Genomic DNA, 15,649 nt, shown 5'->3' on the forward strand with positions numbered 1-15,649 from the left:
CCGCTTCACCTTCTTCTTCATCTTCCTTTTTGTCGCGGGTTCATGGTCGCTTAAGATTGCAATTTCTTCAACGGGCGCAGGAACCACGTCCACTGGCTCGAGGCTTGGACTCACAGCCTCAACGTTAGGAAATAGATTTTCATCAACCGTTTCGTCAGGTATCTCAGGTGAGTTTGGCGTATCAGTTGATGGATCGGAAATATTAGATCTCTCTGTATCCAGCGTCGCTACTTCCTGCAGCGATTCAATTCTGCTTTGCCTTGATAGATCCCGAGCATTCGTGAGGCCATGACCTTAGAAAGTTATTAAGGTCTCGTGTAAGAATATCAATGTTGAGACTGAGGAATCATACCGTCTTTTCTCAATTTGACAAACTCTTTGCAGGTCTCAAGGCCCTTCTGCAAGACACTAAGCTCCTTGCGAAGCTGCGCACGAATGTTTTGATTTTCTTCTGACTCGCCAGCAATCCTTCTGACCAGATCTGTGGACATGTCGAACACTGTCACTGGAGACAAAATGCGCGAAAGGGAAGCCGCAAGCTTGCCCTCTACAACTTCGTTGGCAATGTCGTCCACGAATCGCTTCAATGCTACCTGTCTCAAGTCAATATCATGTACGCGATGGGGCGTGGGCATAAATCACCTTGTAGTAGGCAAGCATGCAATCTAATGCCTCGACCGATGCGTAACGAACCATGTCAGGCTCTGAATGTTGTGTGAGCAGCGTGAGGAGGTCCTCCAGTTTAATTGTTGTATCCATATAACAAGACTGTTTTATAGAGCTTACGCCAAAAAACTGCTGGAGAGTTGTGGCTATATTAGTTCTCTGCCGTGCCGTTCGAACTTTCTGTAAGTTTTCAGTAAAGAAGTGGTTGTAGGTGATCGGATGGCCAATCTGGTGAGGTTGAAGAAGCTCCTTGACCTTGACGCTCATCTCCTGTTTAATAGAGTCGCAGGCTGGATAAATGATCTCCCTAATCAGCGCCGCTGAGGTGGCCTCGTCCGAGGTATGTTTGACCACAAGAATCAGAAATTCTTGAGCAGCGGCCCAAAGGCTATCAGTATGGCGGTAGGTGATTCTCTCCCACGGAGAACATTGTTCTAGAAACAGATCACGAACGATCATGGGGTTGAAAGTCCCAGGGAGCTCGCGCCCCTGGTTCTCTTGAGGAGATGGCAGATATGCTCGATATATTCCTCTCGGGTAATGTCAACTTGATGCTTAGCCGGAGACTGTTGCCCATCAGCTTCAACTATACGACGCTGATGGCCAGTTTGGTCAATATCATTGGCAAACACCTCGTTTGAGTTTTGCATGATGGCTCGGATTCTCTTCTGATACCCACTGGACGAGTAAGCGTCACCGAAGAAATTGTCGTTGTACGTGCCGTCGACAGCTGCTTTGACCAGTTCCTGAACACACTGCGCTATGTTCATCAAATAGGACTTCTGTTCGTCAATGCTTACTCGAGGCTCGCCGAGCTGTCGCAGGCGTGTCTTGCATTGGCCGGCTTTATCTTCAATTTCTCCAATGAGGCTTGACAGCTCCCTAGCAATCTGCGAAAGGAGCACCGTACTCAGCCGGCCTCGCAAAGTGGTAATACCCACAATCGATCTCGGTAAGTCTTTCCAAATGCCTTGAGAGAAGAATCTGAATTCCTCAACGTCGCGCTGCTCTCGGGTCGATTGCCCGTGGTCCATATCCATGTTCCTCAACACATGCCACCCAAGCCGAAACTCCACATCTAAGTTCTTCGCCAGTGAGACGAACATTGCTTCGCTTTCCGAACCAGCAGCCAGTGTATCAGGTTTTGTGATGATACCAAGCGTCCGAGTTCCGAGTTTATCCGCGCTTCGCGCCAGTTTGAGGACAATTTGATTCGCAAAATCATTCTTCGCAGACACAACAGCAAGTATAATGCTGCGTGGTTCCTGCATGTAGGACTGAACTACCTCCTGAACAAGCTGGATATCTGTTGCCGACTGTTGTTTGGTTTCTGAGTGGATCAACCCCGGGAGGTCAACAATGGTCAGATGAGGACGGTCTGGTCCGGACACCTCGACTCGCAACAAGTCATTGGAGAATGCTTTGCCGCGAGTGTTTATTCCCATGGCTCCCTTCGCCTTCTCCATCAACATCGGCAGACCTTCAAAGCTGTCAAGTTGTTCGCAAAAATCACCCAGGGATCGTTGCTCAACCTCACTGCGGGTTTGATGGGGGACGATAGATACACGAACCCCCACTCGTGGGTGCTTTCGGAGAACGAGCTCGGTCGGAAATCGAGTGCATAAGTTGCTCTTGACGGGAAAGCTAACACCGGAAATGGCCTCCAGAACCGAGCTTTTTCCGGAAGACTGGTCACCACAGACTATTATCTGTGGTAGTGAGACATAGTGATCAATGCCTTGAGAACGAAGAGTGTCGATCGAGTTGAGGAGTTCTAGCTGTTCTTCGGAACACAGATCCTTCAAGGCATGGGTGTTGAATCTTGTCAGGACCATATTGGAGGATAGATGATTTCAAACGTAAGAGTTGGAGGTTTGGGATACCATACTTTGGTGTAATATCAGCGTCGGGACAACATATTTATTGTCCTCTCCCGCGACGACTTTCCAAACAGCTCAGCGGCGGGTGTATCCCTAACATGCTCTAGAATGAGCCTGTGCTACATTATTGTCAGCTCAGCCAATGATGACACGTGTGCCCATGAACATAAAAAGCCAGACATTTACGGATAGGTAATTCTTAGAAATATTGTGCGATAGCCCTTGCTTATGAAATGTTCTCACACAGTACTTACCACGCCCCGTACTCTCCACCACCTTGTACTAACCTCTTTCCGACAGATCTTATCGTCTCTCTTGATTTTATTATTTCAAATCTTCATAAATTTCCCTAAGTACATAATGCCTATATATTGAGTTACAAGCCTGCGATAGTAGAACATCAGAAATCAAGTAGAAGTGCTTATGGGCTTTGTGGAATGTATCTCAAATTGAGACCACGGGCTTCTTTACAGAATCAACGTACTTTTCAAACGTGATTGAAACTATGCCCGTTTTGGGAGTTACGAATTTCCCGCGTGAAACCACCAGTTCTGGAATAGCGCATTCCTGATCCTCAACTTACGTAGGCATTTCTTCTCCCCGCTACTTTCTGTTCTGATTGCTCACCCAGATAGCTTCACGTGAGAGGAAAAAGATCTGGCATGCGAGGGCGGACGTCCGGAAGACCGATGACAGTCCCGGTCACTTGATTGAAATATATTGACTCAAGGTTAGATTATGTTGTCTCTGTTTCTAGGTTGGTACTGCAAACGAGGCAACTTCTCTGTCTCTTGACACGTTGTGACAGGTCAATCCTGAGCTCAACAATTTTCTAGCAAATTATACGTTGTATGAAGGTTTTTGTTCTAGTCAAATATATAATCAAATACAGCTGTGGCAGTGAATGCTATGGCTCATCTACTAGCCTGTCTAGAGACCAAGTATGATAATTTTCACCATCATTGCGGACATGTCCCCTGGCCGTCATCGGTCCTCCTTCTGTTACATAGTAAAAGCCCGACCCACCCACTAGCGTGACCCAAAAATTGACAATTGAATAAGGTAGAGCTAAGTGCAAGGCGCTTGTCACGCCTAACTCGAAAGTCATGCGATTCTAATTATGCTATATTTGAGCGAAGTCGCAGCTTATCACACGGAACGGTCATGGCCCTGTGAAATGTTTTCCTTGGAAGCGTATCTTCCCAATGCGGATGATACCTCTAGATTCTCCGATGGGTCCTGTATGTCATTTTCATTCGTTTAGCTAATAGAGAAACAGATAAATTGTCAAATCCGAGTAGCTCGACGAGCGAGAAACGAGGTCAACGTGACATCTTCTTCAACTCAGCTCTAGCTAAGCAGATTGTTTCAGCGCGAAGAATTGCAGTGAAAGAGCGAATAAAAGGAAAGAGTCAAACGGGATCTATCATCTTTACGGCGTTTCGCTGAATCCAGTGAATGCTGTAATCGCGCGGGCGGATATAATCTATACTCAGGAGTAGCAGTCGAGAGCTTTGATTAATTATCGTATTGTAAGAAGACGCCTGGCTTAGAGATTGATGCTCGAATAAATTGAGATTTATCTTGTCTGGCTGTAGGCCCTATCGTCACAGTAAGGCTAGTCCTATCTGGGACGCTCTGTCCGTAAGAAGGTTCAAAGAAGCGAATCATGTATTTCCGAAGCTGTGCATAGACAAGTATGTACGTACTGGAAATGGTCAGACTTCTTGAAGGTGTAAAGCTGAGCATGAGGTCACTTCACATTTTTGTCTTTTGCATAGTATCGCAGAATCGGCACTTCGAAGAGCATCTCCTGCTGACAAGTTCCGGATCAGTAACGATGGCCTAAAGATGCAAACCTGCTTCAAGACATACCGCTACTGTGACTCAGTGGGTGGAATGAAATTTCGTACATAAGAGATAGGTATCAGGATCATACTGGGGAGAGTTCTGTTAAGGACACAACTTGAACATGTCATCACCCTTGTATAGAGGAGACCATGCTGGTATGTATTTGGCTGATTTCACTTTTTCATCTCGACACATTCCAATAAAAGTCCTAACAACATAAATTTCGAGACTTCGCTCATCACTTGAGTTTGTTGAAACTTGAAGAATCCGATGGCCAGTCTGACGAAGTACTTCTTGCCCCCGTACTGACTGGTCCGGTTCTCAACCAACCGTCGCTCGGCCCTACGCAATATGGACTTCTAGGGGGCGTGAAGAGAATCGATACACCTATATACTCCACCAAGGACGATGAACTGACGAAAAATGACCCCCGGTTGTTTTTTAACGTTTCATCACCTTCGAGCGTGTTCATTTGCGGATCCCAGGGATCCGGAAAGAGTCACACGCTATCTTGTTTGCTAGAAGGGTGCTTGATTCCATCCAAAGCTGGCAGGCTGTTGAGCCCCTTGACAGCTGTCGTATTTCATTATGATGCGTTTATCTGTGATGGCGGTGGGTCGCCTTGTGAAGCTGCCTTTCTGTCGTCTCATCCCAATCTGAAGGTCAGAGTACTTTGTGCTCCAACCAACCTTCGGACTATCAAGGTAAGGGGGACATGCATTACTGAAGCTCACACCGCTTACAATGCTACAGGGTACCTACTCAAGATTCAACATCGAGGTGCAGCCTTTACAGATTGATCAGTCTCATCTGAACACCAAACGAATGCTGGATCTCATGTCAGTTGCCCGGGATAGCGGCGCTGGCCCATTATACTTGCAGACTGTTCAACGGATACTGCGAGAGATGCGTCTGCTACAACAAAGCACAGGATGTCTGTTCAATTATCAAGATTTCAAGAGCAGAGTACTCGGTTCTGGGCTGCTGACTAGTCAAATGGAGCCCTTGAAGCAAAGGTTGGATATTCTCGAGAGCTTCATGCCCCCCAACCAAGCAAGGACGGATTATAAAGTTAAGGGAACGAAGGCAAAACCCCATGATGGAGGTTCAATCTGGGTCCCCAAGGTACTGTATTCAAAACGCACCTCTGGGCCACTTGAGCTTACATGTGATTCAGGCCTCGCAGTTGACAATCGTTGATCTCTCCTGTCCTTGTGTTTCCCCTGATACCGCCTGCAGCCTTTTTAACGTTTGTTTTGGAATCTTTATGGAACAAGATACCAGGATTGGTAGGATCGTCGCCCTTGATGAGGCCCACAAGGTATGAATGATACTCCCAAGGTGTCTTCGTCCTACTTATTCGTCACGTAGTATATGAAGGACTCTGTCGAAGCCCAGAATTTTACAGACACCCTTCTCTCCACTGTTCGATTACAACGTCACCTCGGCGCTCGCATCTTTGTTTCAACTCAGGAGCCAACCATCTCCAGCGATCTTCTCGATCTATGCTCTGTCGCTATTGTCCATCGATTCTCATCGCCTGCATGGGTTCGTGCTTTACAATCTCACGTGGCTGCGGCAGCCTTGAATCTACATGCAGCGAAAGACAGTCAGGCAAAAGATGAGCAGGCACTCCTCGATATTCCAACAAGGCTCTCTATCTTTCACCGGATCGTCAACCTTAAAGTGGGCGAGGCTCTGCTCTTTTCGCCGGGGGCCATGCTGAGTATCGTATCCAAAGAGGCTGAGCAATAAATGGTCAGACTAGGCTCCGGCTATATGACTATCAAGGTGCGAGGCAGGCTTACAGAAGATGGCGGGAAGAGTGTTTTATCCACCTGAAACTGTCTATCAAGGTGTCTTTGACAATGAGGCTCGCATTCGAAGACAGTTGTCTTCTGTCGGCATGTACATTTTTCATAACGCGATATGTTTTGGGCTGCAACCTTCGGTTAAAAAGCAACATTGCATCATTGGCTCTCACATAGAGCTGGAATCTTACCGCCGTCCAGGTGTAGCTCACTACTGATTATCGCTCCTACACGTGAACATATCATTACTATTAACGCCCCGGATTCTTCCCTGGGCGTTGATCATGATGTGACAGATGATAATGGACGAATGGCGCTCTCGTACGTCGCACGAGATGGTGATCCGGCGCCTGTAGACCATTTACTCGAGTCGAAACTGGCCGACCCTGACTCATTGATTTTCATGGCTGTATGGCTGTTTGACATCCCTCCCGATAGCTGGATAACGGGGTAGTACGTCGATCACTTATAATTACGCGGGTGAACCCTAAGTCTCGGAGCCTACACCCTTCATATACGCTCCGGACTACATCTATTTGAGAGTCTTGTAGACCTTTATATCGTCATATCCACGCAATGTGTTAATCTCATTGCAATGATGCGATGGACTTATGTGGCTCATAGTATTATCTTCAACATGCATTACAGTACGATCAGTGCTCGAGCTCAGCGCTCTGATCCTTCATTAGCCCCACACGGCAATTTTCTTTTTCTATCACTATGAATAGTATCAGAACACTGTCGTTATGCGGTGCCAACCAATTACTGAGGGTTAAAACGTCCACGGACTTTACTTCCCTCATTCCATCTGCGAACCCCAAGAGTCTCTCTTAATCGTGCAGTCGCTTCGTAGAGCCTTACTGCGGGTTTGATTTTGTTGAGGTTCTTGCAGGACGTGCTCGAGGTGCTCGTCAAGAGGATAAATACCAACTTCTATCACCAAGCAAGTCTCCTAGCTAAAGGCTAGATTGTCTAAAAGCTGAACTGTGAAGTGCCCACTGCTCATAGAATTACCCCCGTAACAATATGCAATTTGTCTGATTCATTCACACATGTTACTACAAAAGTTATTACTCCCGCAGCATCGCCACCGCTTATGGGTCGTGAACTAAAAGTACGGGCAACAAGTAAGAGAAATCGAAATCGATTGTGCACGTCCAAGAAGTCTAGAGATATTGAGAGAAGGAGGGTAGTGACTTCATCTGCGCTTTTCAATGGATTGAGAGAATCAATTCATTCTCGGAACACACTGCTCGGGCTATGATCGGTTCATATGTTTCGGTATGATCCGCTCACATCACGTTACTTGCTTATCATAGCCGAAGATATGACGAATCACGTGATTTCCACACACCGTCGTAGCACAATTATCTTGCCTGGTCACATTGTCCTATCTCAGGCTGCTGACTGATCCAAGTTGACCCATAACTAACTAACGTAATTCCCGCTTGACCGGGTCACCCCAAAGCACCATACTAAACGCGATTTTTTAAGTCATCATATATCAGCAACGAGAATATCATTTTGCCTGATTCTAAGTATGCTATGATCTACTATCATAAAAATTAGCATAGTACGGTTTCCATGTTCAAAAATTGATTATTTACCTGTATTACCAAAAATACGATCCGATCGAGTGATGTTGAAATATATATCCATAAAATCAAACCGTCAATTGTTTGTGGGGCACCTAAAAATAACTAGTAGGATATATTTAATATTGGGGTATCGCAAGATCTTATAATCAGCCTTAAGCGTTGAAATTTGAAGTGGCGAAATATCCCATTTTGTATGGTGTTTTGGGTGACCCGCTCAACCGGGTGACCCGATCAAGCGGTAAGTACGTTAGTTAACTAACTAACTAGTTACGAGGTACATCCGCCAAGACCCATAATCCTTATCTTAGCCAAGATTTGCCAATACACATCGACTAATTAGGTTGCGCTACTGCATGAAGGTATGTTTGCTAGAGACTGCTGTTTTTAGTATGAAGCGAGGTAGACCTTTCATAAAAAAGCATATCTACCTCTGAAGATCATCTCAAGACCACGGCTCTGCGCTAAGTGCATCCTCTATCGATAAAATTGACGGATTCCCACGACTGACATCAAACATTTGAGATGACACGCAAAAGACGCAGAGCCGCAAAACTGTGGTCGCTTCACCCAAGCCTCCACCAAGACGTTCTACAAATCCTCAATGAGGAAGGACTTCAAATGAAACTCCTGGACATCGACGACGAGATGAACCGCGTCGTCGAAAAAGACACTAACATCATGGGCTGGTTTGATTGCCCGGGCAAGGCATGTCACTCGCGCGGTTGGTCGAGCAAGAAAGTTGCGATCACCATTCGGTTGTACCCTGAGCAGCAATATAACGCACGGGTATATCAAAAACGATGCAGATACTGCAAAACTATTGGGAAGTTGACCTTGGACCGCGAAAGTTATGTGGAAAGAGTGACCTACAGGCTGAAAAAATGGAGCGGAATCGAGGTACAGTCTCTGGTATTCTCTGGTCCTAGCAAAGGACCCCATGACAACCAGCTGTGTGAAGGTTGTAAGGCTGGTCGTTGCTCCAACACTCGACCAGGTCTATCGTCAATGCTAGCAAGGTGAGCTGGGCATCTGAGGCTCTCGGAATGTGGCTAATCACATCAGTCTATCTATATGAATACTCCACACGCTCCACATCCGATCGGTATACATGTCGTCCGGGCCGAGAATGGCAGCCCTCAGGAACAAATAGGCACAGACCAGAACACCAGTGCAAAGGAAACTTCGACTTTCTTCGATAGTTATCTTCGTGCTCAACGACACTCAGAAAGAGGCACGCCACATGCATACAGACATCGCAAGTCCGATTTCTCTCTGGTTTAGAGCGTCCCGCATTACGTTTACTTTCCACCTTCCAAAGGCGCGGTGTTTATTTGTTACGAGCCTCGGAGTGCCGCGAATATTTGAGGGTCAACCAAAGATCGACGTGCAATAGTAATGCATGACCCTGCGACATGTCTCTTATTCTGCCTGGGCGTGCTTACTCGCTAGAGCTCAGTATGATTCGATTAGGTAGCTTGAGGAAAACCACTGTGATTAAACTTTTGGACCTGCGAGCTTGATAAAAGTTTACTCGAAGCCATCTTAGATGAAGAAATATGAAGAACGACCCGATTTAGTATTCTTGCGGTGCGCCGGGGAACAATTTGTTGTGAAACAGCGGCGTGCACCAGTGTTTTGGTGAGGGTCAAAGAGACCGACCGTATTGTAAGCTCCCGTAGTGGGACCGCCCCAACATACGACCGTATTATTGATAACGACATGACGACGCAGGCTGATGACAAATTGTCCCTCTAAAACCTTGCCAAGGTCGTAGAGCTGTCACCAAATCATTCACTCCTTGGTCGATCTACTGGTGCTCATGGAATCTGCTACAATTGTGGATAGAGGTGTGGGTCAACAGGGCGGTACGGTGAGCTTTGGTGTAATGCCCGAATGATAAGAAAACACTCACAGGCATGGCGAATGAGATTCCCACAAGAAGCTTCCTCAAAGCGCAGATATTAGCGACACCTGGAAGGTCTGCCTTCGACAGTATGGAGAGATTCATTACGTGTATCACAGGCGCTCCCGACAGGCTTGGCAGGATCAAGCCAGCTCATAGTCCGGGCCTCGCAATCATAGTTCACTCGACTGCATCTTCATATGTAGACCCTGTCATATGAAGCCTCTGAATAGTCGGGGACCTACATCAAGGTGAATCATAGAGATATGGTGGTTTGCGGTAACTATAGGTGGCAAAAATCTCGCTAACTTGTTTCCCCTAAATCGATGGTTACTGATATTGGGGTCATCATTTATGGTTCCATTTTGGACGAATTCATAGGGCTCTCTAACTTATCAGCCCGTACGGACAGACAGCTGATAAAAGACAGAACCCAAGAAATAAGTGTGAGCTTTCCATAAGGTAGATTTTGTATAACCTAATTTGGAAAGCAGTGATTGACTAAAGCATGAAAATGACATTCGGCTCAGATTCGGAAAGAAATCATTTAGCCCCTGGAGTCTCATTCCCGGGACACAGTACAGAATAATCTTGCCCCAGTGTCTGTGGGACCTTTCCCGGAGTAGCTGTTTTCGGAAATGCGTAAAGCGACAAAGGTAAGTTGTTCGAACGCAACTAGTTGTTGCGCTATCCTGCTGCGCTGGAGCAAACTTGCTTGGATCACCCCTGCGGCGACCACGATACGAATGGAGGCATGCAAAGTGCGGATATGACGGACGAATTCGAGGATTGTATTGCCCGTATTAATCACGGAATCTACGAGTATCACAGTGACCATGCCCTCCAATGACTTGTCGCAGATGTCTTGCAATTTCCGTGCGTGCAGAAACATTGCACTCGGAAATGCTTGACTGATTCCCAGCGCCATTGGCTCGCCGCCACGCATCAATGCGACTATCAATGTTTCTGTCTCACGGAACAGGCGATAGCCGTTGGTGATATGACCTTGGACGTGTTGAAGGGGGTAAGATTCTAGGCCAACAACAGCCGTCAGATACTCCACGGCTAGGTATCGACCAACCTCCTCGTGTGCGTCTCGCAATCGTGGACCAGAGATAGTCGAGTCTCGCATGGGAGTCATGAGAAGCCTGGCAGTGGCTTTCTCTGTTGCGTGGGATATATCAATGCGTCGAAGACGATTGTGTCGTGTGAAAATGGATTGAATCACGCTCGTATCCGTCAAATTCGTGACAGGAAGTGGTTTTGTGAGAACGCGAGGAGGAGCGTGATGCGGCAGGGTAACCTGGCAAGGCTGGAACCCATTGACACCAACCAGCTCTTCAAGCCTCTTGTCCATGGACGTGCTCCTGGTTGTCTGTTCTCCCGTCACAACAATGGCTTCATCTGCCTCTTGCATCATCGGTAAGTCGACAACGCTATCACCGAAAGACCACGTGTAAGCGTTGTAAGACTGTCGAAGCCGCAGAACAAGATCTTTCTTAAGACCCGGTGTGACAACCAATCCGCTCCCAATCCGCCCTCCACCAAATACGTGGACTAGCTTCGACAGATTTTCTTTCTGGAGCACGAGCTCCCAAATGCGTCCGATTCCACAGGTAACGACGATTGCGCACACGTGCCGATGAACTCGAAGCATCGCAAGAAGGGAACTGAACTCGGCATGAAGAGTAATGCGGGATGCCACTTGTCGGCAGACTTCTTCAAATCGAGTATCGTCGACTGCCTCTTCGTTTAATAACGTAGCTTGTTCAAACGACGACCAAGAATAGCCGAGAGGTCCACTGAAAATATCGTAGAGAGGATTTTTCTTAGTAGACCTTGCCTCGAAAGCATTCAACTGCTCCCAAAACATCGCGCCGCCATCGGCTGCAGCAATGGTTTTATCAGCATCTAGGACAAGTACGGTCTCTGGCCGTTCAAGCTGGTGCGAGATATATTGATCCAAGGCCCCCAAAGCACATGAGCGGTTATGTTCTTCCGTGCGCAGATGAAAGGAATTCACGAGTCCCACAATCTTATCTGCAGCAGATAGATGCTTTGATAGATTGATGAATAGGATCCCGCGATGATAGCACGAGCGGCGCAGCTGGTTCCGCTCATATTCCTGCCATCTCGACAGATGATCAAAAGATTCGATCGGCCGAAATCTCTTCTCATCCTCCTGCCGACGGTTGATGATTGTCTCCACGGCTGTATCCAGGTACAAAATATGGGTGTAAGTGTCAAGGTCACTTTCCGTACAGGCCACCTGGCCGGTGTCTTCGTCACCCTTCCAAAACATGAAATGGCCGGTCACGAAGGCGATCTTGGAGTTATTCACACATTCACGGCGTATTCGAAGAATGGCTTCTCGACGCCTCTCATTCTTTTCATGCTCATCAAGATATTGAAAAGCTTCGAGTCCACCAGACGTCACACTGGAGATCACCTCACTCCCTTCGTAGAAAGTGAAGAAAGAACGATCGAGATTTTGTCTGAGATGATTCAAAATGAAGGTTTTCCCCGAGCCAGGTATGCCGTACAACCCAATCACGCTTGGTTGCTGGCTACCAGCTTTCGGACTGTCGGTGCTTTTCTTGTTCTGGGAAGACATAGCTAGCTACTGGAAGGCATATTGGAAGCAAGACCGCTGGCACCTACTTTATATAAAATTTATTCCTTCTACTGACCTTTGTTGTGGATTGGCGTGGTGAGCTTGTCGGTCTTCTGCCCAATCCTTCCCTCTAATCAGGCCGCAAGCAGGTATCGGGCTCTCCTAACGACCCGAAGCATTTCCAGAATTTCAAAGGGTCGGTCAATTACCATTTCAGTGAGGTGCAGGTGGGATGGGGACGGGGAGCAGAAAAAGGCACCATTTCGAGCCACCGTAGTGCAGGGATATGTGAACCATTGCTATGTGATAGGTCGGCATTGTTGTCTCCCGATTCAGCAGGCGGTGGAAAGGCGGTGTATAATCTTTAACATCCAGCCTTCTTTATGTTATCTTCTCGAGCCTGATTATCAAGGGTGCTAATCACAAAACTCTAGCCGAATTGAAAGCGTCTTTGAGGATGATCGATTCTTTTTTGCATAAATTGGTACAATGCTGGATACGACGGCTCTCTCTCGATCGTCAGCTTTCACGATCATGGCATCGTGCGCGCATCCGCGAGGAGCTTCAAGAGAGGCGAATGGCAACCTCTCCCTTGCACAAGCTCAGTGAAAGCTCGGATGTTTTGTTTTCAATCCACCGGGCACGATATGACGGGGTTTTTGTGCGAAGTTTACCTCACTCTTCATCACTCCGCCACCTACCCGTCTACGTGTATATGATCGCGAAGTTCTCGCTGCGATGGGGCTTTTTTCGAGCCGCGGCGTTGTTCAGCCAAAAGAAAAAGCATCGAGCCGTGTCTGAAGTCATAAATGCAAGCAAAGACGACAAGCTGGCTCAAGTGGCCGCTCGCCACGGGATGGACTCAGAGTTTGTGAAGACATGTCGCCTGTTGCGACGCTTTTGGCCGCTGCTACCGTAAAGACTCACGAATTGCATTACAATACTCGATCTCACAAGACAAACGAAACCCTAAAAGAGCGTGCAGAATTGCCTCGCGCTGTATTCTGGATGAAGAAAAATGTTCAGCATTCATCTGTTTGGTCGTGGTTGACTCTCAATTTGAGGATTGAGGGTCGGCAAAAGCCGGAAAACTCAAGGCTGCTCATCAATTCCTCACAGAACTCACCTCCATGCCTGATGAACGAACCGCCGATCCGATCTCGATATGGCCATTAATATTAGTCAATATCCATAGGAAAACCGGATTGGTAGTTGTAGGAAAAGATGGGTAAGTGATGTGTGACAGTGAGGAATGCAGGAGTTGAATGCCAATAAGCGTTTAGCATCATGCTACACATAGGAGATAAGAGCAGGCCAGGATCTATGTCGAGAATATGAATATGCAGGCCACCAACGCGGAAGGCCACCAACGCGGAAGGCCACCAACGCGGAAGGCCACCAACGCGGAAGGCCACCAACGCGGGAGGCCACCAACGCGGGAGGCCACCAACGCGGGAGGCCACCAACGCGGGAGGCCACCAACGCGGGAGGCCACCAACGCGGGGAGGTCGTTGACGTGGGAGGCCGCCAAGAACCATCAAACAGTTGGATTACAGGATATAGTTTACGGTGAGCTCAGTACCTCATTCACATTATCAGCTCCGCAGCATACCTCGCGGGGCGCAATATTGGAAAAAATTGGTGTGGGGGCGGATCATCCCCATCATCCGACTAGTATATATCTAATGGGACTGGAGGAGATTCCTGACGCAAACGACGCACGATTCTCTGAAATAGTACACATTATAATTAAGAAAGAAGAACGCCAGGAACAACAGGATTTTGGGATGGTTCGAAGAGGCGCCGATGGGGAGAACCGTACATTTGACAGGCTGTCTTGGATCCCTGTCGCACGGTATAATTGGTTCAATAGCCTTTGCATAGCACAAGAATTTGGCACCAATGTGTCGTTACAACGTTCGGTTGTGTTTATTCTCTTCCAATATAAAAAGAAGCAAGGAATCAAGCACGCCGGTCTTCAGTCTCAATTGTGCTTTAGATGCAATTTTCGGTAACATGGACAACATTCGGCCCCGCAGCTACCAACTTGTAATGTTTGATTTGAGTATGAAGACAAATATAATAGCTGTGGTAAGATCTATATCACAGCACGTCAATACTGTTCAAGTTCAATGCTGAGGTGATAAGATGCCCACGGGGAGCGGAAAAACTTACATGTATGTCCATTATCATTATTTGTCCGATCGATCGGGGCATGACCATTCCATCAGAGCCAGTATGCGAATCATGGCCGAACTCGAGCGCTGTCAGGTCCACCAGGTAAGGAAAATTCTTGAACAGAGATAAAGCTAGGAATTAACTGTATGAGGTGGTGTGGTTCTTGGCTCCGACAAGGGTAACAGTTGGCTTACCTTTCAAAACATATGCCTGCAGTCAGTAACCGAGCGCTGACAGGGGATGATGGAGTTGACTGTTGAAGCAACCAAGCTATCTGGAACAGGGCCCCGAGGGCATGACAGTGGTTATATCTACTCATACTGTACTTACGGATGCGCTCACTCCCGGGTTCATACAATTGAACCAAGTATACATCTGCTGCTTGAACCGCAATTACGTCATGGCCCATCGTTTCGACCTGAGATCATTTGAAACATATGGTTACCATTTCGATGTTGGGGAAGGGCAGAAAGGCATTATTCCGGGTCACTGCAGTACGGAGACGTTTTCAGCAATGTTACTGTAAGTGATAGGAAGGGATCGCCGTCTGTCGATTCATGGGCGATGGGAAGGTGATAGAACAATTCTAGCCTTTCCTAGCTTCTGAAACCTGGTGACTGATTATCAAGGGCACTGCCCGCAAAAATTGAGTCAAGTCTAATATTCCTTGTGAAGATGATGTGGTCTTTTCTATACGAATCGGTAAAGTTCTCGACTGGACGGCTTTTTTCTGATCGCTAGCTTTGTAGAGTCTGGCATCACGTACGCATCTGTGAGGAGCTCTATAAGAGACGAATGGCAACCTATCCTTCACACAAGCTTAGCAAAACTTCGGATGTCTGTTTTCTATCCACTGGGCGTAACATGACGAAGTCTTTGTGCGAGTGTTGTAATTACCTCTTTGGCTCTATCATTCCGCCACCTTCTCATCTGCGTACACATGATGCCGAAGTGTTCTCTTGACGGGGTCTTTTTTCGAGGCGTCACATTTTTCATCTAAGAGAAGAACTATCGAGCCGCGTCTGGATTTATCTAACCAAGATAAGTGGTTAGTTCAAGTGGCTGTTTGCCACAGGAATGAATCTTACATCTGTACGAATTTTGTTTTAATTTGAACTGAGAAAGTCAGGAACATTCGGTGCAAACCT

General features: G+C 47.2%; 4 protein-coding genes across 4 annotated transcripts; 2 read left to right on the top strand and 2 right to left on the bottom strand.

Annotated features, from left to right (window-relative positions):
* Window positions 1–326: 326 nt before the first annotated feature.
* Window positions 327–2,501, bottom strand: N7539_008769 (dynamin family protein; the record flags this gene model as incomplete). The annotated part of the gene is made up of 3 exons (XM_056938364.1): window positions 327–593; window positions 643–1,198; window positions 1,234–2,501. 3 exons carry the CDS (start codon window positions 2,499–2,501, stop codon window positions 327–329), a joined length of 2,091 nt encoding a protein of 696 aa, XP_056786372.1.
* Window positions 2,502–4,645: 2,144 nt separating this feature from the next.
* On the top strand, window positions 4,646–6,152 carry N7539_008770 (uncharacterized protein; the record flags this gene model as incomplete). Its single annotated transcript, XM_056938365.1, has 4 exons — window positions 4,646–5,101; window positions 5,151–5,522; window positions 5,575–5,718; window positions 5,769–6,152. The coding sequence occupies 4 exons, from the start codon at window positions 4,646–4,648 to the stop codon at window positions 6,150–6,152; spliced, it is 1,356 nt and encodes a 451-aa protein (XP_056786373.1).
* A 4,119-nt stretch (window positions 6,153–10,271) lies between these two features.
* On the bottom strand, window positions 10,272–12,323 carry N7539_008771 (uncharacterized protein; the record flags this gene model as incomplete). The annotated part of the gene is made up of 1 exon (XM_056938366.1): window positions 10,272–12,323. One exon carries the CDS (start codon window positions 12,321–12,323, stop codon window positions 10,272–10,274), a length of 2,052 nt encoding a protein of 683 aa, XP_056786374.1.
* A 1,340-nt stretch (window positions 12,324–13,663) lies between these two features.
* On the top strand, window positions 13,664–13,998 carry N7539_008772 (uncharacterized protein; the record flags this gene model as incomplete). The annotated part of the gene is made up of 2 exons (XM_056938367.1): window positions 13,664–13,892; window positions 13,931–13,998. The coding sequence occupies 2 exons, from the start codon at window positions 13,664–13,666 to the stop codon at window positions 13,996–13,998; spliced, it is 297 nt and encodes a 98-aa protein (XP_056786375.1).
* Window positions 13,999–15,649: the final 1,651 nt, after the last annotated feature.

This window comes from Penicillium diatomitis, assembly GCF_028827545.1.
Source record: "Penicillium diatomitis strain IBT 30728 chromosome Unknown utg000014l_segment0_segment0, whole genome shotgun sequence".
Lineage (NCBI taxonomy): Eukaryota > Fungi > Ascomycota > Eurotiomycetes > Eurotiales > Aspergillaceae > Penicillium > Penicillium diatomitis.